The sequence below is a fragment of the Megachile rotundata genome, chromosome 15, assembly GCF_050947335.1.
Source record: "Megachile rotundata isolate GNS110a chromosome 15, iyMegRotu1, whole genome shotgun sequence".
In the NCBI taxonomy this organism is placed as follows: domain Eukaryota; kingdom Metazoa; phylum Arthropoda; class Insecta; order Hymenoptera; family Megachilidae; genus Megachile; species Megachile rotundata.
In genome coordinates, this window is record NC_134997.1 from 11712463 (window position 1) to 11737324 (window position 24862).

Genomic DNA, 24862 nt, shown 5'->3' on the forward strand with positions numbered 1-24862 from the left:
TATCATATCGAATTCATGTTAGAATGTTAAGAATGACTTGGCCGCTCGTGCATAGCTGTTATTACAAGATCGGCAACTTTTTCTCTGAAATACAAAACACGTCGACGGAACGGATTATAAATAATGTCACGTTTTGGCGGAAGTAAATTGCTTCATTATTGTACAATGCCTTGCGTAACGTCAAACGGGCCTCATTATATATACAAAAGGACTGAAAAACGAATATACGACTTCCTCATACTTCGCCTTCGCGAGATACTGGAGGGGGATTTTAATGTTTATTGCGTGACTGTTTTTCAATCGACACGTTCGTTGTCATCGCTGATCATCGTTTTTATTAAACCATCAATCTGTGGACGAATGAAATCGGAAAGAAAATACAACAGGTACTTTTTTCGCTTTCTTTGCTCGAGAAAAATTGCAAGAGGTCCTCGGGGAAATTCTTCGTGACATTCTTCCCTCTTTTAATTCATTTCGCTATTTTTATATTAAACATACCAGAGTAATCCCTTAGCAACGAATAAAGTGCCCGGCTACAACACGAAAGACGCTGCAATAAATAAATGTTTCTGAAGGAAAATAAACGAGAGAAATTCTGGCTCTTTACACAAACGCAGCATGTAAACGAGTTTCGGGTAAACAAACGTTTCAATGTTTTCCTCTTCAACGTTTTTAAGAACACGTTTTCTGGACAGAATCATCTGTTGCTTATTTCTTAATCTTTCGGATAACAGAACTTTTATTTCCGCGATTAACGGTGCCATCTTGATTTCGTCAAATCGTTTAAAAAATGGATACATAACTATTTTCAGTTTCCTGAGTTATTTTATCGAGTCTTTTTATCGAGTCCCTCGATGGAATCCGCAGATAGAAATCGTTCGATTTCTCGCGACAAAACGGGTCAAGTTTCGAACCGTAAAAATTCTTGCTGCCGCGAAAATGGCCCGTCGAAATGGTCGGCTGGCATTTCTACGATCGCGTAAAAACTCGATCTATCGAAAGGGCAACCGTGGCCGGTGGTATACAGCCGTGAAAGGGAGTTTTTTTTACTTTCCCCACCCTTGCTTCTGTTTCTTTTGTCAGCCTATTATCTTCGCCGGTTTATTCTCACTTTCGTCGAATCCGACCGAGTCACGCTCCATCGACCGCTTCTTCATCTTCTTCTTCGTCAACTCGGGACATTCTTACGGTTCCCCGCGGCACGAATGAATCACGCAGCCTCCACGATATAACGAACTCCTAGTTTACTCGTTTTTACCTGCTGATACCCTGTTTTGTTGGGGATGAAGAGATAATGCGATCGATTCGATTTCCACGGACTTCACCAGCGGTTTCTCTTCATCGGTCATGTAACGAGCTCTTTAATTATTTTTTTTTTGTTGACCGCAGGGATATTGTTTTTTAAGCATTTTAGAATTTAGGAATATTTTAATACAAGCTCAGGATGATCTAGGAACGTGATATTGCAATTTAATTAGAACTAGGGATATGGGGATAATTGGATAGAACATGGACAGCTAGTAGTATATCTAGGGATGTATAAATTTGGGAACGTGGTAATCTAGGTATATGTGGGACCTAGGACTATAATGGATATCTGAATAGAATTTATTAATATAGGGATCTAGGGATATACAGGGTTTCTCACAACTAATGTAGGTCACTGAAATGGTAGCTGACATAATTCTGAACGACTTTTTCCTTTGCGAAAATGGGATACGAAGCTTCGTTTTTGAGTTATTAAGAAAAAACGTGGAACCAATAAGAGCGTGAGGGTTGCGCATGCGTAGACGCGACAGCCTCGAACCTAGCGGCTGCGCATGCGCAGTCCTCGCGCTCCGATTGGTTCCGCGTTTTTCCTTAATAACTCAAAAACGAAGCTTCCTACCTCATTTTTGCAAAGGAAAATTTTGTTCAGAATCGCGTTAGCTACCCTCCATTGAACCCATACTAATTCTGAGACACCCTGTATAAAATGTACTGGTACTAAAATATAAAAACGTATAAAATATAGTAAAGATCCAACATATAAGAGTAAATAGGTCTACAATCGTAACAATCTATGTATACGATTTATGAATACAAGCAGGGATTTAAAAATGCACCAACAAGAACGTGTTTTCATAATAATCATAGTTAGGCTGGTTAAGTGCTATCATGTTCCGTAGACTGTTTTATATAACGAATTCATGTTGATGTTCGTCGATATTGTATGACATAAATATGCATTACGCGATGCGTTTAGCGAGCGTAACTAATAAGGTCTTAATTATGAATGAAAATAATTTAAACGCACCACTGATTCACTCTCGAAACACACTTTTCTCGGTTGTTCATCCGGTTCAACGACTCGGTGCTAGAAAAGTAGCTATTTTTTAACGCTACTCGTCCATGAGAATTTGGAGTTCGTAATCTTTGAGATCTCTGGACGTAAATTATTTATATTCACATTTTATCTGTTAATGTACTTTTCATTTGTTAATTTTAAGTGCAGTAGGTATTTCAAAGTACACACAGCTTTCAGAGTACTTTGCATTACGAAGTTGCAGCCTGTCATATATCAGCTTGCATTTAGATTACATAAAATTATAAGAGACTATTTTTATGTGGTATATACAACTTGTATTTAAATAACATTTTCGTGTTGCTATCTTTATAATAACCAGGAATTTAATTAAACTTGCGAAGTTGTAAACTCAGTGATTAACGTGAAGATAGTTCAAATTAGCTCCTAACGAAACTTCAAATAATGACTTCACAGAATTAAACATCATAAAATTAAAAATTTCTTATCAACAAATTGCCTTTAAAATTTTTCAACCATCAGCAATCTGAACCGTCGTTCACAAACCTCCATCGTTGCAATTAAATTTTCTTTTCCTATCACATGACTCATATGATCCCGTTAGATTAGCATAATCGCTCAAAACGTCAATCGTTCATCAAAGCATGCAATCATTCATTAAAACATTCGATCATTCATCAAAGCATTCAATCATTCCATCAAAACTCATTCAAAATCATTCATCAAGATCATCAAAATTATGATTTCATAAAAGTCATCAAAATCATGATTTAATAAAAATCATCAAAATCAAAATCATTAATCAAAACATCCGATCATTCATAAAAAATATTCTCGACTCTACAGAGTCTCCACAGTTCGATAAATCGTGATATTCCATGGAAACTGGAAGATCGATCGAGTTGATCGTCCGTGTCCCGAAAATGGCGAGCTCGGTCGAAGAATTCCCTGTGGCCGGGACATTACGTAACGTAATGATCTGGTAATCGGCTGCGTGAATTCGCGAACGGCCACAAATCTCTGGTACGTGACGAATTCTGCGAGCACCGGGTTTTGTTTGGCGATAGCACGTTCGATGCACGTGGTCGAGCACACCGCGTTAAGCTCGACAGCATTAGACAACAGCCACGGGCTGCGATATCTGTTGCGAACACCCCCTACCTTAACGTGGGCCCTGGACATTTTTAATCTTCTGCAAAAAAATTATCGAAGGACCTTATTCGATTGATAGCTAATTTTGTATTTGAATTTAGACATTTTTAGATTTTTGGATTTTTGGATTTTTGGGATTTTGGGGTTTATGTTTGCTCTTTTTTCTAGTTGCAAATTTCTATATTTTTTGATTTGCAAATTTATGGGTTTAGGTATTTGGAAATTTCTATGCTTTTGGGTTTTTAGATTCTCATATTTTCTGATCTTATATTTACTTATTTTTGTAGTTGTAAATTTTCATATTTTTGAATTTGTAAATTTATAGATTTAGGTACTTGTAAATTTCTACACTTTTGATTTTTAGATTCTCATATTTTCTGATCTTATATTTACTCATTTTTGTAGTTGTAAATTTTCATATTTTTGGATTTGTAAATTTACAGATTTATGTACTTGTAAATTTTTACGCTTTCGGGTTTTTAGATTCTCATATTTTCTGATCTTATATTTACTCATTTTTGTAGTTGCAAATTTACAGATTTATGTACTTGTAAATTTCAACACTTTCGTGTTTTTAGATTCTCACATTTCCTAACCTCAAATTTACAGATTTTTGTATTCCTAAATTTATACATTTTCGTATTAGTAAATTTTCACATTTTCCAATTTGTATGTACACAAATTTCCTGACCTCTAAATTCTCACATTTTCACATTTCTCATCTCACAAATTTTTCAACCCCTTCTTCCCATATTTTCATTTTTACAAATTTCACATCTTCCCTCTTTCAAGTCTATAGTTCATATTCAAGCCCCTATAGTCCCAAGTTTCTAAATTTTTAAATCGTCAAATTTTCCATAAATAACAAAGCACTCAATCTACACCCTCACCCAAAAAACCATCAGTTCCCGAACCGAACAACCTGTTGCATCCCCCGAGATCCTTCATCCCCTTTTCACTCCCGGTCCGTGAGCAATTTCCTCGAGAATGTGGACCGTGGAAATGGGTTTGTACACGGGGTTTCAGTTCGTTAACCGCGTAACGAATGAGATTACCCAGGGTACAATGAGAATCGCATGGGGTGAATTTTCATCGGTTTGCCAGAAAGTCGATCGCGGTAATACGAGCGGTCTCGACCGTTTCACGGTAGAATAGAACTACGGTAAAGGAACTGGAGCATTCTCACGGCTGAGGAAACCCTTATTGTTTAGGGCCGCATCGAGCGGAAAGTCACGCGAACCGGGGAAAAGGAAATAGGAAATCTACTTAATTGCCGACGCGACATTTCGTACTTGTTCATGCGACGTTAAACGATTATTTCGCTCCCTTAATTTTACTCGTTCACGCTTTTTAGTTGTGAATGAATTTAGGGGAGGAAGGTGTTGGGTTAAGGTGTTGGACATTTGGAGTTGGATACATTTGTGGTTCATCACTGTAGACACACTTGTGGTTCATCACTGTAGACTCATTTGTGGTTCATCACTGTGGACACACTTGTGGTTCATCACTGTAGACACATTGACAGAATTTATAAAAAGACTAATACTAATGCCTGAAGTGATCAGTCAACATTAGGGACCATTTGGTCACTTCATTTGAATGTTTCAATAATCTGCAGACGTTCAAATTAATTTTGTATATCTTCAATTTTTCGTTTCTGAATTTTTAACAAAGTTCAGAAGCAACAAGTTTTCCTGAAAATTTCAACACTCGATGTGGACAATCTTTGTCATAAAACATGCTTATAATGTTCATAATAAGTGTAGCTCTGTAACATTGTAAATTTATAAATTTATAGTAGGTGTGTATTATTAAGTATTCTATGTATTGTGCACTCTACATGTATTTTTATTTAATATTTCATTATATAGAAGTAGTCAAATTATTTTGACTATTCATGTTGCATTTAAAAATTGATTTTAAGTTTGGTTCTTCAGAATTTATAAAAGTGTATGATAGGAAGCTTCATTGAACTGCAGACTTCATATAAGATACATTGAGATGTACAGAAAATAAGTACAATACACTACCTGCAAGTGTATGTGCATAGTCTATTATCTTTGTCCAACTTCAATTTTGGAACCTTGAAAAAAATGTTGGTCTTATGGCTGAGTCTTGTGAAACCAAATTAGTCCCAAACTTTAGCAGCGTATTACAAGGTAGCCGTAGCCCGAAGCCGTCGAAGGCAGGCGTCGAAGACAAGGAAGGTGAAACGAACGGTGTCCACGAGGTAGCTCTCGGGCCAGTGATCTAACACTTAGCCACGTTAGTGTGCGAGTTTTTTTCATTAGGAGAGCGGTAATGTCGGCGGTGAGTGTTCGCATATTAAAAGGAAAGAGCGAAGCTATTGGCGGGCCCAAGGAACGGGCCCCAGGAGGCGGTCCATCGTTCTCCGAGTCCGGAACTCTTATCCGTTCTCCTCCGACCTTATTGGTCACCGCCTCCTCGATCGCTCCTACCGACCCCTGTTCGTTGCTTGCATCGATTTTTCCGCGACTCACGATCGCCTTTGCTGTCCCTGCCTCGTTTTGCGTTTCTATACGATGACGGTGCTTATACTTGCTTTTACAAATTACTTACTACTTTTCTTTTATTTTAGCAAGCTTTTATTTCAAGTTGATGATGACTTCATGAAATTGATCATGACTTTGTCAAGTTGATCATGACTTTGTCAAGTTGATCATGACTTTGTAAAGTTGATCATGACTTTGTAAAATTGATCCTGACTTCGTCAACTTGAAGTCATAGTTTTTATTCAAGTTTGTGTTCTTTGGGAAGATTTATTAAATTCTGACTTATTAGGTATTTGGTGAACAAACATATTAGGGTGTTCAAATTGTCTTCATCATATTTCAAGTTTATAATAACTTGAACGTCATTTTGTAATATTTTATTGGGATGTGAGGTTTAAAGGTGTTCTGTGTGAAGAAGGAGTGTGAAGAACATTTATTTGAAGAATTCAAGAAGCACCTATGAGACTGTATAAAATTTGTTTATTTTGAAAGACAAGATTATTTGGACCTCTTGGGCTACTTGGACCACTTGGATCACATAGGAGATTATAACAAACGATCAACTTACACCTATCAATTTTTTAAAATCTTGCAAAAGTTTGTAGAATAGTCACCTCCTAAAAATCACAATACTAGTGTCTGACAACAGTGAGACTCCCAGAGAGTTTCACAGAAAAGTTACCCAGAGAGTTACTCTCACAAAGAGATTATAGAAGACATGATTTTAAACAACCTACTAAAAATTTGATTTGAAGCTTCATTTCCTATGTATTGCTTTTCTATGTACTTCTGACCTAAACCTTTCTATAAAGCCAGTAACAATAAAAAATTGTATACTCATAGATAAATGAGCAACCGAAAGGAAATCAATGATATCGCTAATTAATCAATCATCAAAGGTAAATGATTGAACGTTTAATCCGGGACAAAATCGTCGGACAAAGTATCCAGCAGCGCGATCATTGCTATTCGCAGCATGTTAAGATTGATTACAGCGTATGTAACGCCGCATCTCATTAACGAGGAGGGGAGGATAGCATTAGAAGAAAACTGGCCGACGATACTTGGCCGCTAAGGAAGGGTTATCAAGACATTATTACGATCCTTATACGCAGGATAATGGCCGATGAGAGAACGTGCTGTTGCCAGATTAACGAAGCTATTTGTTGTTTTTAACGGTGGTGCTGTGTTTCGCGTGTTAGCGAGCTTGTTATGAAGGTTTATCGGTTTTCAAATCTTTTTGGGAATTTTTATTTATGTTTCGTTGCAAATTTGTGTGGGATGTTTGCGGATGTTTGTGTAGGACGTTTAGTGAGATTTGTGATGTGGAGATGTGGATGTGGAGATTTGGGGATGTGGAGATATGGGAGTGGGTGGATTTGGGGGACGTGGAGATTTGGGAATGGGTGGATTTGGAGACGTGGAGATTTGGGAATGGGTGGATTTGGAGACGTGGAGATTTGGGAGTGGGTGGATTTGGGGACGTGGAGATTTGGGGATGTGGAGATTTGGAGACGTGGAGATTTGGGGACGTGGAGATTTGGGGACATGGAGATTTGGGGGTGGGTGGATTTGGGGACGTGGAGATTTGGGGACATGGAGATTTGGGGGTGGGTGGATTTGGGGACGTGGAGATTTGGAGGCGTGGAGATTTGGGGACATGGAGATTTGGGGGTGGGTGGATTTGGGGACGTGGGGATTTGGCGGCGTGGAGATTTGGGGACGTGGAGATTTGGGGACGTGGAGATTTGGGGGTGGGTGGATTTGGGGACGTGGAGATTTGGGGACATGGAGATTTGGGGGTGGGTGGATTTGGGGACGTGGAGATTTGGGGGCGTGGAGATTTGGGAGTGGGTGGATTTGGGGATGTGGAGATTTGGGAGTGGGTGGATTTGGGGACGTGGAGATTTGGGAGCGTGGAGATTTAGAGATGTGGGGATTTGGGGACGTGGAGATTTGGGGACGTGGAGATTTGGGGGTGGGTGGATTTGGGGACGTGGAGATTTGGGGACGTGGAGATTTGGGGACATGGAGATTTGGGGGTGGGTGGATTTGGGGACGTGGAGATATGGGGGCGTGGAGATTTGGGGGCGTGGAGATTTGGGAGTGGGTGGATTTGGGGACGTGGAAATTTGGGGATGTGGAGATTTGGGAGTGGGTGGATTTGGGGACGTGGAGATTTGGGAGCGTGGAGATTTAGAGATGTGGGGATTTGGGGACGTGGAGATTTGGAAATGGGTGGATTTGGGGACGTAGAGATTTGGGAGTGGGTGGATTTGGGGATATGGAGATTTGAATATGTGGAGATGCGGATAAATGACACAATTATTATTCCAACTAATTTTACTTTCAATCCTTGCAACACTAATTATGTCCACATACACTAGTCCTTAAAAAAGTAACTCTACATAAATTGCCACCAAAGATGATCTTCCCATCAATGCAGTAAAGCTACTGACTCTAACTGCTGCCTCCTCTAGCTCCTCACACTCTCCAAAAATATTAAACAATTTCTAATCCAAAAAAATTGAATCTCCAACTAAAAACGCAAATTTGTCTCTAAAGTATGCGAACAATCACAAAAAACCATCATCAATATAAAATCCCATAAAGCACCCCAGTCACGAAGTACGATTTGCATACAATTTCCAATTGAACAACGCAATTTGATACACGTAATTAGATTTTCTGTCGGCTCATTGATTCTCCGTTGAGAATCAATCATAGTATCAACGTCATTCTCCGGGAATAGGATTCCTCGATTGGGAACCAAAAGGTAATTCGTTTCGAGATGCACCTATGCTTCCGATGATTTAGCGTGTGAGCAGATAAAAATCTGAATGTAGCCTCCATTCCCACGGCGTTCGCGGCTACAAATTATCGAGTGCACCGAGATACAAGAAATACGGAGATTTGTGATCTGACTGTAAAATCTACACGTGCGCGACCCTCTGAATCACTAGACACTTTCACCGTGTTACGATCGATATCCAAAATGTCGCGTCGGAGTTATCGATGCTGGAAATCAAATATTGTACAATAGAACTGTTGGTTATAAACAAGAACGCAACGGATTCCATATACTGTTATTCTATATATGACCACCTTTGAACTCTTCAAAAATCTGTAACCTTTCAAAACTGCAGATCTTACTTAAATTTTAATTGAGACTTGTAATGATTCAATCTTGATGCATCTTCTTCAGGTAGCTTCTTCTCTGAGGCAGATGTTAAAATAACCCAAGCTTCATAGAAGTTATTTTAATGTGAAAGAATGCAGAAAGGTTCATTCATGTTGTTTAACTAGGAAGGTACATCCATCTGACCCCAAAGAGAAACAATAAGTTCTTGAACATAAATTAGCAGTAAAATTAGAAATTATGGTTGGGTAGTTCTATGACAGTTCACTTACAAAGAATCTGAAGTATAAGTTCACTCAGACATGATAATTTACAGATTAACTGGAAAGGCATATGTGACATGATCATATGAGGATCATATGTGGATCACATCTTCCATGTGCTGCAGCAACATTAAGTTTGAGTAACATGAGTTTAAGTATTCGAGTGAATTTACAGAATAGTCATTGAAGTACCAGAAAGGTCCTTGAAGTACCAGAAAGGTCCTTGAAGTATCAGAAAGATACTTGAAGTACCAGAAAGGTCCTTGAAGTACCACAAAGATCCTTGAAGTACCAGAAAGATTCTTGAAGTACCATAAAGTTGCTTGAAGTATCCAGAAAGGTGCTTGAAGTACTACAAAGGTCCTCGAAGTACCAGAAAGGTCCTCGAAGTACCAGAAAGATCCTCGAAGTACCACAAAGGTGCTTGAAGAACCACAAAAGTCCTTAAAGTACCAAGAAGGTCCTTGAAGTATCACGAAAGTCCTCGAAGTAGCACAAAGATCCTCAAAGTACCAAAAACGTCCTTGAAGTACCACAAAGCTCCTCAAAGTACCACAAAGCTCCTCAAAGTACCACAAAGCTCCTCAAAGTACCACAAAGCTCCTCAAACTACCAAAAAGCTGCTTAAAATATCCTTCCAAAAGTCCCAAAAAGTTTGACCTAATAAGTAATAGAAATCCCCAGTAAGTCAAAGCGCTGATGTACGCCTGACCCTGAACGAAAAAGCCCCCTCTCAGGTCCCCGTATTCTCGTGTTTTTCTCTTTGCTCTGGTGAACGCCACGGAGCTACAGCCAGCATCAGACCCCCTCCGCGCCTCTAACGCCAGGGCCCCGTGGGTCCCAGAGGTGGGGGTGGTGTAGGGCCCGCAGCCAGTGTATCCGGGTACACCGAGAAGGCTCCGTACTCCCTCCATCTCTAAACTCTTTTTCTGGTCTCCTTTTTGCTGCCAGGGACCGAGTCCGTGCTCCGACGAAGAGAGCCGATAGGGCCCGGAGACTTATGGAGTACATAATGATGCGCCCTGCGGTATTATGTCGACTTAACAGATACGTATGCATGCTTGGTAAGCAGAAAACGCGATGTCCACTCGAGAAGCTGGACCTCGGCCACCGTACGAGGCGGGCCTTTTGAGAAACTGACACGGGGACCGCTTTTTGGGACTTATTCTTATGATGTACTGTGGTATTTCACTTTACTGGTACTTTTTTTATAGGGTATTTTTTTTGGGAACATTGAATCTGTGAGTTACTGAGGAAGAGAGAAATTCCGTAGTGCTATTAAGTGTGTCTGATTGGTGCCGGACACACCTAAATTTTGAACCATGTGACAGTTACTTTGAAACGTGCGAACGGTTTCAAATGGTCTAGTTAGGGGAAAGAACGCGGATAGAAGCTGAGGAATTCGATCAGAATTCTGCGTGGAAATTACCTTGCAGCGTTAGAACTTTTATTTCTATCATTCACTATGTGTCACATCATGTGTGTATTCGTCATACATTGGATTTTGAGATTTTTCTAAATCATCAAGCTTCAATCAAGCTTATATTCAGTTTCATACATATTAAAGAAGCTTCAGGCTCATACATTTGATCATACATCACACATACCACACGTGGTGATCATATATTTGAACATGTGTCACATGAACATATGTGTCACATGAATATGTTGTTTGGTTTAGACATACTGTATCACTTGAACGTATTATATCATATGTAGATAATGTATCATATGAGCATATAATATTATATGAATATATTGTATTATATAAACATACTGTCTCATATGAACATATGGGATCATATGAACATATGTGATCATCTGAACATATTGAATCACTTGAGCATATTGTATCATATGAACATATAGGATCGTCTGAACATACTCATCTCACTATATGAACATACTATTTCACCTAAACATACTGTTACATATGAACATGTGTGATCATATGAACATATGTGATCACCTGAACATATTGAATCACTTGAGCATATTATATCATATGAACATATAGAATCGTCTGAACATGCTCATCTCACTATATGAACATACTATCTCACCTAAACATACTGTCACATATGAACATGTGTGATCGTATGAACATATGTGATCATCTGAACATATTGAATCACTTGAGCATATTGTATCATATGAGCATATAGGATCGTCTGAACATACTCATCTCACTATATGAACATACTATTTCACCTAAACATACTGTCACATATGAACATGTGTGATCGTATGAACATATGTGATCATCTGAACATATTGAATCAATTGAGCATATTGTATCATATGAACATGTAGGATCGTCTGAACATACTCATCTTACTATATGAATATGCTGCCTCACCTGAACATACTGTCACATATGAACATGTGGGATCATATGAACATATGTGATCATCTGAACATATTGATCACTTGAGCATATTGTGTCATATAAACATGTAGAATCGTCTGAACATACTCATCTCACTATATGAACATACTATTTCACCTAAACATACTGTCACATATGAACATGTGGGATCATATGAACATATGTGATCACCTGAACATATTGAATCACTTGAGCATATTGTATCATATGAACATGTAGAATCGTCTGAACATACTCATATCACTATATGAACATACTATTTCACCTAAACATACTGTCACATATGAACATGTGTGATCGTATGAACATATGTGATCATCTGAACATATTGAATCACTTGAGCATATTGTATCATATGAACATGTAGAATCGTCTGAACATACTCATCTCACTATATGAACATATTATTTCACCTAAACATACTGTCACATATGAACATATGTGATCATCAAAACATACTGATGATATCTTAATACATATAAAATACAGAGTTACTGAGTACACTAAATTAAACTTAACTAACAATATTTTTAATAACCTGTATTATGAAGCAGTAACCTACATGTGACCACATGTGACCACATGTGACCAAGTGAACGATCCCTGACGAAAGTAATCCTAAATTTAAATTCCGATAAAAAAGTAATGAACAGGTTCCGAAGATGATGAACGTGATTTCGTGCACGTGGATTCGATTTCCAGGCAAGCAAACGTGAATATTGCATGAGATAGCCGTCGATCTTGGCTAACTGTTACACGACGCTCCAGATTTGGGGAAGTTGGATAGGCGACGGCCAATTTTGTAAGGCCGGTAGTCGCGTTTGGTAATCCGGAAGCGATTACACCCGACGTATCGACCACGCGACATTTTATTCGCGACGTTCGTAGAATATCGGATCGTTCCAACGGCAGATGGGACCTTCTTGCGCGATTTCTTCGGCCAACGAAGGTCGGAGACCACAACTTTTCATGCGCGATTTTACGCAACTTTCGGAGTCGATGCTCGTTTCGCGTGTTCTATCATTGCCACGTGGCACACGCGTGTCTCTGATTCTAGGTCGTTCAATGATTGATTCTACCAACTTTGTAAACAAGGATTTCCGTGAAGGATTTAGGCACTGTTTGTGCCAGGAGCTAATACCGTTCTCAACATACTGAATTTCACATGTTGAATTTTTTTATTTTTATTGTTGTTATATCTTGCATTTCTATTCAGGATCTTATCATTCATTTAGATGTTTTAGATGTTTACATTTACATAGAACAAGATTATATCACTGTTTTGAGATAAAATAAATAATTTGAAGAGTCAGGTCCTTTGAGAGTTGAATTTGTTCGATCTTTAATTTATTACTATATGAACATTGCTAGAAACGCTGCTATCAAACAAAAGAATTTTCCTACGTCACAAAATGTTGCAGCATAAAAAATTTTCTAACACAAGATTTCAATGAACACCAATTTTTTCGTTGGATTTTGCAACACGACGCGAGAAATAGCAGTCTCGCAGGAGACGTGTTACAACAGTTATCATGAATATGGTTACAATTGAACGGTGCTCTAAAGGACCATAAATACTTGTATGTTTGCAGATCCGACGAGGATGATCCTAACGGGTGTAAATATAGAAGGCTGGAGGACGAGAATGTACAGGACAAAGAAAGATTTGCGAGGTGAGTGTCAGGCTCGACGTGTAACGTGCATGCTTTCTTACGATAAATGAGAGAGGTCAGTGAACGGGTTAAACATCCGTCTTTGTTTTTGGTGAAAAATGCGTCCTTTTAGGGAAAACTGAACAATCCACAAGAAATTTCCTTAAAAATCTTAGAAACTTATATGAGACTTTGGTAATTTTATTAAAACTGTTCGTAGCTCAGACATCATAAAATAAACTAAGAAGCTTAACTTTCAGATATTTCAATCTGATATACAATTACTGTTATTGTTAATACTAGTTTGATATTGTATTTATTCTGGGTTAATGTTGATTAACAATTTCATTAATATTGATTAGTTGGGTTGAAATTGATTAATTGTTTGATCAAGGTTGATTAATATTGGTACATAGTTTGATCAAGGTTGGTGAATAATTTGATTAATATTGATGATATAGTTTGATTAAAATTGATTAATAATTTGATTAATATTGATGATATAGTTTGATCAAGGTTAATTAATAATTTGATTAATGTTCATGATATAATTTGATTAAAATTGATTAATAATTTGATTAATGTTGATGATATAATTTGATCAAGGTTGAGTAATAATTTAATTAATATTGATGATATAGTTTGATCAAGGTTAATGAATAATTTGATTAATGTTGATGATATAGTTTGATTAAAATTGATTAATAATTTGATTAATATTGATGACATAGTCTGATCAAGGTTAATGAATAATTTGATTAATGTTGATGATATAGTTTGATTAAAATTGATTAATAATTTGATTAATATTGATGATATAGTTTGATCAAGGTTGATGAATAATTTGATTAATATTGATGATATAATTTGATTAAAATTGATTAATCATTTGATTAATGTTGATGATATAGTTTGATCAAGGTTGATGAATAATTTGATTAATATTGATGATATAATTTGATTAAAATTTATTAATAATTTGATTAATATTGATGAATATAGTTTGATCAAGATTGATTAATAATTTAATTAATATTAATAATATACTTTGATTAAAATTGACAAATACTTTTATTAAAATTGATCAATAATTTGCCTCCAATCCATCACCAATTTGCTCAAGTCCATTTAACAATTTTCTACCAATAATTAATAATCAATTAAAAATTAACCTACTGTTGCAGCCACAAGTTAAATTCCTCCTCTCCACATGAAAAATGTTAATTAAATTTAACAATGAATGTTTTAGAAATTTATTAAAGTTACCATCAGGTACCATATTTCCACAATTCCCTCAGATCGTGTTTTTTTCTCGATAGTCCGTCTCGAAGGCATTGTTAATTCGTCTCACGAAATCCTGGCCCAATATGTTCCACCGGTACACCCTGTACATGCTCGGCCAAGTACGAAGATACATACAACATACCTACATGATACCCGGCAATGTGAGTCGATAGCGGAATGGGAAGCCCTCCAGGCTGCTCCAGCGTGGGAACATCAGCCACTTATACGTGCGAGCGCGAGCGCCGGGTCCTTTAAGTTCCTCCATACCGAACTCATCCAGCTATAATCTTGATCTTGTGTCCCGATATCCTCGTTGACGCGTGGAATCCGCCGAATGATATACGACACGCGACTGTTCGATTCTTGTAAACTTTCGATGGAGAACAAGGGTGACTTCTCAAGGGAGGAGGAATGTAACTCTTAGGGTTGTGGACATTTGAGGCTATGGAAAGGTCTTTCAAGTTTTTGGGTTTATTCTTTTTTTGGGGTGGAATTTTTGTATTTGGGAATTCGGGGTTTAGGAGTTGGGGAGTTTAGGGATTTGGGGGGTTGAAGGATTGGATGGTGAGGAGGTTGAATATTTGGGAATTTGGGGGTTTGGGAGTTGGGAATTTAGGAATTTGGGATTTGAAGGATTGGGAGTTGAGAAGGTTGAATACTTAGGAATTTGGGGGTTTGGGAGTTTGGGAAATTAGGAGTTGGGGAATTTAGAAATTCAGGCATTTAGGAATTTGGGATTTGAAGGATTGGAAGTTGAGGAGGTTTAATACTTAGGAATTTGGGGGTTTGGGAGTTTGGGAAATTAGGAGTTGGGGAATTTAGGAATTCAGGCATTTAGGAATTTGGGATTTGAAGGATTAGGAGTTGAGGAGGTTCAATACTTAGGAATTTGGGGGTTTGGGAGTTTGGGAAATTAGGAGTTGGGGAATTTAGGAATTCAGGCATTTAGGAATTTGGGATTTGAAGGATTGGAAGTTGAGGAGGTTCAATATTTAGGAATTTGGGGGTTTGGGAGTTTGGGAAATTAGGAGTTGGATAATTTGGAAATTTGGAGATTTAAGAGATTGGGATTTGGAGGATTGGGAGTTGAGGAGGTTGCACCTTTAAGGATTTTGAGGTTTTGGAGTTTGGAAGATTAGGAGATGGGAAGTTTGGGGATTTGGGAGTTCAGGAGATTGGACCTTGAAGAATTTGGAAGCTTGAGAGTTTAGGGGTTTGAGAATGTGGCAATTTGGAAATTTGATGAATTGGAAGTTTGAGAGGTCACAAATTTAGAAGTTTGAGGACTTGGGAGTTAGAGAGTTTGGTCATTTGGTCCATTGAAAGTTCAGAAGCTTGAAAGATTCAGAATTTGTACAAGTTTGTAATTTAAAAAGGAATTGGCAAATGCAAAACTTTACTATTTTGAAAATTTAAATATTCAAAATTTAGGTAATTTCAAACCCATTGTCTGATAGGTCTATCACCTCTCTCTCACCGAAATGATCACCTAAACCTAATTCATTCATCAAATGCTTTCATCAATTCTTCCATCAATATCAATCTGTCAAAGCCAGAAACATATACATTAACTAAAGAATTGTATACGTCCTCAATTGTATCCTTGTACAACATACAAATACTAAACTTCCTCCAAGAAGAACTACGAAGCAGGTAGAAATTACCTTAGCAAAGGTATACTTGCGATCGACTAGCAAGTAGGCATTTGTATCCACCGTGTTTGTACCCACCGAAGGAAAATAGCTGATTGTAGGAGTGTTCGGATGTTCCCGGCAAGTGTACGCGTTTCATGGAAAAGTTGGCAAGCCACAAAACAGCTCCGTTGTCGCGAACGCCCCAGGTACCTCGCTTTTAAGTTAATAACGCAATTACCGGCTGCCGCCGCAAGCCGCGCCAACCCTCTTATCCTCGCCTTCCCGCCCCTTCGTTCGCTATCCACCGATTATTCGATCCTTTCTCTCTTCGACTTCTTGCTGGGGATACCAAAGATTGTCACGTTTCCGTTCACTGTCATGTTATTTTAAAAAAAGATTGTGTTCACTGTCGTTCACTGTGTGGAGTATGGGACTTGTTATGTCTTGAATTTCAGTTTTGCTATAGTTTGTACATTTTTTGGATTTCTGAATTAATTTTTTGGTTGGTAATTTGGGGAGGTGGAAATTTTTGTGTTGGTGGGGGAATAAGTTTGTGGGTTCTTAAATCTGCACGTCTTTAAATTTAGAGGTCCTCAAATTTGCACGTCTCCAAATCCACCCACTCCCAAATTTCTATATCTTCAAATCCACTCGCTTCCAAATCTCCATATCTCCAAATCCACTCATTTCCAAATCTCCACATCTCCAAATTTCTATATTCCCAAATCCACCCACACTCAAATCTCCACATCTCCAAATCCACTCATTCCCAAATCTCCACATCTCCAAATCCACCCACTCCCAAATCTCCACATCTCCAAATCCACCCACTCCCAAATCTCTACTACATCCCCAAATCCACCCAGTCCCAAATCTCCACGTCCCCAAATCTCCACGTCCCAAAATCTCCACATCTCCAAATCCATCCACTCCCAAATTTCCACATCTCCAAATCCACCCACTCCCAAATCTCCACAACTCCAAATCCACCCAGTCCCAAATCTCCACGTCCCAAAATCTCCACATCTCCAAATCCACCCAGTCCCAAATCTCCACATCTCCAAATCTCTACATTCCCAAATCCACCCACTCCCAAATCTCCACATCTCCAAATCCCCACATCTCCAAATCCTCCCGCTCCCAAACTCCCACCCTCCAAATCTTCAAATTCCCCAAATCCTCAAATCTCCACACCACTCTCCAAATCCCTAACCCCCCAAATTCCCACCTCCTCCACTTCCCAATCTTCCTCTCCTAAACCCCGTAACCCTCCCACGCTTCCAACCCCCCATGTTCGTCCCACTTTACATCATCCTATTAATATACCAAAAGATAAAAACCCTTGTATATCTCAACACAAACAATCCTCAACGCCAGTTACAGTCATTAGATTCCCGTCCTCCATTATCTCTAATGTCAGTCGTTCTTACGAGGCATAATGGAGACAAGACCATCACTTAATGACGGTCAATGACAAAACAAATAAAGAACGGTACATTTTCTCTTAATAAAAAGAAATCTCGACAGGCAATTTTAAGGTGAACCTTGCATTTGTTATAATTCTTGCATTCCTAATTCGCTGATTTATTATTTGGTGACTCGAGATAGTATGCAGATCTGGGATTACACTTGGCACGGCAGTAAATGTACAACGGGGCAAAATTTATCTCCGGTCACTTCGGATGCTAACATCTTCGTTTGAAAATGATTTAAACGGCACTCAACGACTCGCATATTCCCGCGGTATTACCGTACGCTGTTTTATGGCGCTGTTTATGCGATGTTTGAATTACGCTCTGCGAATAGAAACAATTTCGAACGATGAAACTTTGTTGGAAAGGTAATGACGCACCTGGTGTGTCATTTTATATTAGTTCAAGTCTGTGACGCACCTGGTGTGTCATTTAATATCAGCTCAAGTCTATGACGCACATTGTGTGTCATCTAAAACCAGTCAAAGTAATGACGCACATGATGTGTCATCTAAGACGAGTCAAAGTACAGACGCACCTGGTGTGTCATCTAAAACGAGTCAAATTAATGACGCACCTGGTGTGTCATTTAATATCATTTCGTCTGTGACGCACCTGATGTGTCATTTAATATCAGCTCAAGTCTATGACGCACCTGGTGTGTCATCTAAAACCAGTCAAAGTAATGACGCACCTGGTGTGTCAATTAATATTAGTTCAAGTCTAAGACGCACCTGATGTGTCATTTAATATCAGCTCAAATCTATGACGCACCTGATGTGTCATCTAAAACCAGTCAAAGTAATGACGCACCGAGTGCGTCATTTAATATCAATTCAAGATAATGACGCACCTGTTGTGTCATTAAGTATAGGTTGAGGTTACTGATACACTAAGTGCACCTTAGCTTTATTGGTTTTTATTGTATTAATAGAAAATAATACTTCAAAAAGCAGGTCCCGAAATTCGTTGAAATAAAAAAGCTCCGTTCGAAGCGGAAAACGAGGAGATATTTAGCATGTGGAATATTAAGATTTGGCATAAATCACTCGACAACGGTGGGCTGGTTAGCATATGTCCGCGGCTGAGTTGCGCGTTCGGAATATATTCGATAACGAATACGATCGCATTAAACGGTCCTCGATCGATTCATAATTCATTTCATTGTTCCACGGGTGTCTATAAGTTCTATCGTGGGGGGAAGGCACGGTTTGATCGTTAGACGAATCCATAATTCACGGTGCGGACGTTGTCGTTTATAGGATTGGCTCGTAATATCGAACCGTATCGATGATGATGATTCGACCGATCTCCTTTCCTACGTGTTCGCTCGCGTGTGCATGTATGCCGAAGAACTCGTTTTTTCCCCCTTAGAACGATTTTATGTGTGCGGTACGTGTATTTCAGTGCCGACTTTGTATCATCGTAATGCGGGGTTCGATGTACACGGTGGGTCTCCTATCTCCATACCGTAATAGACATGGAGATGCGTATTTTTATTTCTTCTTACCGCGGGGAATCTTAAAAATTACACATCTCGGATTTTTACTGGCTACACTTTTCTTCTTTTGCAATTTGCTCATTTTCTTAGATGGCCATGTTCGATATGTTTCATACTCTGAAAATTCTTTATGGTACTTTCATAACTATATTAGATATCTATCAATATTATCTATTAATAATTCAAGTTAATGACGCATCTGGTGTGTCACTTAATAGCAGTCAAAGTAATGACGCACTCAGTGTGTCATTTAATGTCAGTTCAAATCGATGACGCACCTAATGTGTCATTTAGTACCAGTCAAAGTAACGACGCACCCGGTGCGTCACTCAAATACCATTCAAGTCGGCGACGCACATGGTGCGTCATTTACTACCAGTCAAAGTAATGACACACCTGGTGCGTCATTTAGTACCAGTCAAAGTAATGACACACCTGGTGCGTCATTTAAGTACCAGTCAAAGTAATGACACACCTGGTGCGTCAGTTAAATACTAGTCAAATCAATGACGCACCTAATGCGTCACTTAAATACCAGTCGAAGTTATGACACACCAAGTGCGTCACTTAAATACTAGTCAAAGTAATGACATACCTGATGCGTCAGTTAAGTACCAGTCAAAGTAATGACACACCTGGTGCGTCACTTAAATACCAGTCAAATTAATGACGCACCTAATGCGTCACTTAAATACCAATCAAAGTTATGACACACCAAGTGCGTCACTTAAATACTAGTCAAAGTAATGACACATCTGGTGCGTCAGTTAAATACCAGTCAAAGTAATGACGCACCTGGTGCGTCTCTTAAATACCAATTCTAGTCGATGACGCACCTGGTGTGTCATTTGATAGCAGTCAAATTAATGACGCACATAGTGCGTCGCTTAAATAGCAATTCAAGTCAATGACGCACCTGGTGTGTCATTTAGGATAAATTCAAGATGGTGACGCACCTGGTGCGTCATTTAATATAAATTCCAGTGGAAAACCTATAAAACATGAACCCTTGGAAGAACAACTTTAAAAAGGTTTTCAGTTTAATACTAATGTCTCCGACCACTAGTTGGTTAGAAATAAGTCTCGCAATGTTACAAAAGTCATTAAGAAATTATCTCTACATGAACTTCTATGAATATCTCTATGAACCCACATTCTAATCCTGATCAAATATTGCATTGAACCAACATTCTAATCCTGAAAGTCATACAATTAATTTGAGAAGAAAGAAAGTACATTGTAAATGTAACGAAGCTCGAGAAATGATCGATATCGAACGAGAACACCCAGTATATAGTTTGCTGGACCCACAGAGCCGAGCGGGCAACTTCGGAACGTCTGACCCTTGACCCAGGAGTTCTCTCTATCCTGCTTGTTGGATCGCGTTCCTCTTCTGCCCCTTTCTCCTCATGTTCCTCTACCGTCTTGCACGGTACATACCCTGCTTTATACTTGCGCTTTAAGCGCCCTGGCCTCTTTTAAATAGCGGCCCTCCGCTCTGGCCTACGTCGTCGAGGAACGTTACCGATTCCCTTCGACTTCCAACCAAATGAAAGGTCCTGTCCGCTTCAGCCATGGTTATCCCATTCTTGCTCCTTTTGGGACTTCGCTGCATACTGCAACTTCGCTTCTGATTACCTTCACTTCGGGATTCGGGTTATTATTAAGAGGAGATACCGAGGGAGCTCAGACAGGGAAATCTGAGGGTGGAGGAGCGCTTTTAACGTAATTTTAAGGTCTGGAAAATTGATAACTCTGCTTTGTTCTGAACTTCATTCGAATTGTAATTTTAATAGGAAGACCACTTGTTCTTCAAATTGTTGAGTTACCCAAATTAATCTAACCTTGAAGCTTACAAGCTAAAATGACTTCCATAGTCCAAACTCTCAGCTCATCTTACAACTCTCAGCTGCCATCTACTTTTACCTAAACCTTGAAGTTTCTACCCTGTACAAAACTTCTGGTCTCAAATTCTACCTTCTGACCTTGAAGACCAAAATGAATCACCCAATTAACTACCAATAATTATTACATGCAACAATTTTATAATCTTCACAACGTTCACATCAAACATCATAAGGTACAGAGACTGACTCCATCGAAAAATTCAATAATTTTTTAATTGATACCATTCAGCTCATAAGCACGAGTCCCATAATGCATATTCCTTGATTGCGGGTCTGCTTGATGTCGACGACATTCCAAACTAATTACGTTACGTTAACGACGCTTTCACCGGTGGACTTTTCCCCGTGCAACAAAATGGAGAATGATTTTTCTTGGACGGGGTCACCGCATTTCAGACGGGGTGGACGTCCTGGACGCGGAACTTTACGAGAGGTCAACGTTCACGACATGGAGATATTAGCCCGTAAATTGATTTCAAGTAATATTTCAACCTCCTTCATTTTTATTTCTAGTCCATATTTTATTCTGGGTACTGGGAATTTATAAAGTCTCGTAGGTGTATTTGCTGTTGGGATACGAACTTAGCTAAAATATTTGATGAATTCGAGTTGTTTCTCTATTATTAATTCTCGTTAATTTTCATGACAACATCACATTTATAAATTTAGTTGCAAAATACTTGAAATTGTTTCCTTAAACCGAACAATGAATGTGGTTCTTCTCGTGCAAATTTAAACCAACAGTCATCTCAAATAACCACCGACAGATTAACATAAAATTTACTTTATAATAATTGCAATTTCGTTCTTTTATCTGTTTGTCTGATCTTGGTATCCGGGTTGTTTCTCTCCTGACTTGGATACCGCTCTGTCCGAGAAGGAGAACCTTCTTTTGTGTCTACCTCCAAGATAAGACCTCCATCTCGTTCCAGGTCCATCAGGAACTATTACCTTGTACTTATTCTACCTTCAGATCCCCGACTTTCATTCCGTGTCCCTGTAGATACCAAGATATTCGATTTTATCTGTGGGACTGATGGTTCAATTTATTATTGTTTATGAAATCACTAAGTTCTCGTGCAAATTATATTAATACATTTTTATTATTGTCTCACAAATTTTTATAGTTTAATATGTTTGTCATCCTATTGCCACAAAGTCTATCTACTTGCGTTATTTTCGACGGACGTCGTATTGACCTCACGCTGAATTCGACATGCGTCGAACTTGACGTACGTTAAACTCGACTTGCGTTGAACGTGACGTGCATTTAATTTGTCGAGTGTTGAACTTAACGTGCATTGAATTTGACGTGCGTCGAATTTGACGTACGTTGAATTTGACGTGCTTTGAGCTCGACGTGCGTTGAACTTGATGTGCATTAAACTCGACGTGAGTTGAACTCGAAGTGTGTTGAACTTGACGTGCGTCGAACTCGACGTGCGCTAAACTCGACGTGCGTTAAACTTGCTGTGCGTTGAACTCGACGTGCGTTAAATTCGTCGAGCGTTGAACTTAACATGTGTTGAACTTGACGTGCGTTAAACTTGCTATGCGTTGAATTCGGCGTGCGTTAAATTCGACGTGCGTTGAACTCGACGTGTATTGAATTTGACGTGCATTAAATTCGACGTGAGTTGAACTCAACGCGTGTTGAACTTGACGTGCGTTAAACTCGACATGCGTTAATTTTAACGTGCGTTGAACTCGACGTGCGTTAAACTTGACGTGCATTGTATTCGCATAAAATTTAACGCGTATTAAACTCAATCTATGTTGAGTTCGGTGAACGTTGAATTCGACGCACGTTGTGTTCCACACGCGTTGTATTCGCACGCGTTAAATTCAACGTGCGTTAAACTCGATCTCCATTGAATTCTACACGCATTGTACTCGTCGCACGTTAAATTCGAGTAGTAACTAAGAATAGTTTTTCGCGTTCTATAGCCACGCCTTGTCACTCCCGTTATATTGCCTCGGCGCTATTACACACGCAAATACCGTCGGAATTAACATCTCATTGCTCCCAATAATCCCAGCAAAAGTAAACAGCATGCCAAAACGGTTACAAATCGTCTAAAATCAACTAGATCCCTAACTACAATAAAATTGAAAGAGCACGATCCTCGTGCAATGTCAAGGTTCACGAATGATTAAGAAATAATATCCCCGGTGGCAAGGATGCGTGCATACATTATCACCGGGGAAATTTCTAAAGCATCGCGTGAGGCGGCCGATCGAAGTTTCGTTCGCGAAATTATCAGGAATTAAATGCCATTAAATTTACGATTGCCCGCCGACAATTACCAGCTCGAACGCGAAGAGACGTGCGCCGTTACTAGCGGCAGTTACCCTCTGGTAGCGTAATAACAGGGGACGCTGGAAATTGTGGTTTCACCCGATATCCCTCGACGATGATGCATCGTTTCACAATTTATTGGCTACATTGATCACGAACAACCCTTATGAATGACGTCGCCAGATAGAAAATCACCGTCCCGTCGGCGAATCCGCGGGAAACTTGTTCGAACCTCGATACCATCGGTACCGAGTCAATTATCTTACGCTTATTACTTCTTCAGATCGTTCTTAACGACAATGCTGTGGACGTCAGCTTTTATGTAATTGTTCCTTGAAGAGGATTGCGGGCTAAGTAGATTTGATCGACTTTATCGGCCTTCTTAACACAAAAACAATTCTGTAATTGACCAAACTTCTCACATTTGTGCTTTGATACATGTGATGCTTTATTAGAAGGGTGATGAACTAGTATTTAGAAGACCATTCATCCTTGATTTATGAACCCTCTTTATATTACTCAACAATCATGTAAATGATCAGACGCATTTTTCACCAAAAGTTTAAGCTTGAACTATGCAATTACCTTGGTTTTGTCTTGCGTCTAACTGCAGGGAGAATCATTGCGAAATCGAGCGGCGGCGGCGGAACAAGATGACGGCCTATATCACCGAACTTTCGGACATGGTACCCACGTGTTCGGCCCTCGCGAGGAAACCCGACAAATTGACGATACTCAGGATGGCTGTTGCTCACATGAGAGCCCTCAGAGGTGAGTCCATTCTTCTATCACAAAAATAATTTTTACTATAGCCCCTCCTACATACTCAAAACCCATGACGCAACAGGTGAGTCAGTCAATACCTGCACACACTTGATGTATTATTCAATTCCCATCAAGGTTAATGACGCACCTAGTGTGTCATATGAACACTGATTTACTGTGACGCACATGGTGTGTCATACCTATTCACGACGCACCTGGTGTGTCACTCAATACTGTTACATCTTGACACACCAGGTGTGTCACTTAATGTTGATTTAAGTTAAGGACGCACCTCTTGTGTCGTTCCGTATTGGTTCAACTCTGAGACGCACCTGCTGTGTCATGTAATATCAATTCAAATCGGTGACGCACCTAGTGTGTCATATAATACTAGTCAAAGTAATGACGCACCTGGTGTGTCATGTAAGACTAGTCAAAGTAAGGACGCACCTGGTGTGTCAGGTAAAACCAGTCAAAGTAATGACGCACCTAGTGAGTCATGTAAAACCAGTCAAAGTAATGACGCACCTAGTGAGTCATGTAAGACCAGTCAAAATCATGACGTACCTGGTGTGTCATTTAATATC

General features: G+C 39.1%; 1 protein-coding gene across 15 annotated transcripts in view; it reads left to right on the forward strand.

The window, feature by feature from the left end:
• The window catches only part of tgo (Aryl hydrocarbon receptor nuclear translocator homolog tgo), a 40580-nt gene that overhangs the window by 8343 nt on the left and 7375 nt on the right, over window positions 1-24862 (forward strand). For 8 of the 15 annotated variants that reach the window (XM_076540238.1, XM_076540240.1, XM_076540245.1 and 5 more), the window contains 2 exons: window positions 13354-13433; window positions 24120-24281. In XM_076540238.1, coding sequence (XP_076396353.1) covers window positions 13354-13433; window positions 24120-24281 — 242 coding nt within the window. Of the gene's footprint in view, window positions 1-108; window positions 387-13353; window positions 13435-24119; window positions 24282-24862 lie in introns of those variants that run through there. The other 7 variants (XM_076540232.1, XM_076540236.1, XM_076540234.1 and 4 more) reach the window with 3 other exon arrangements.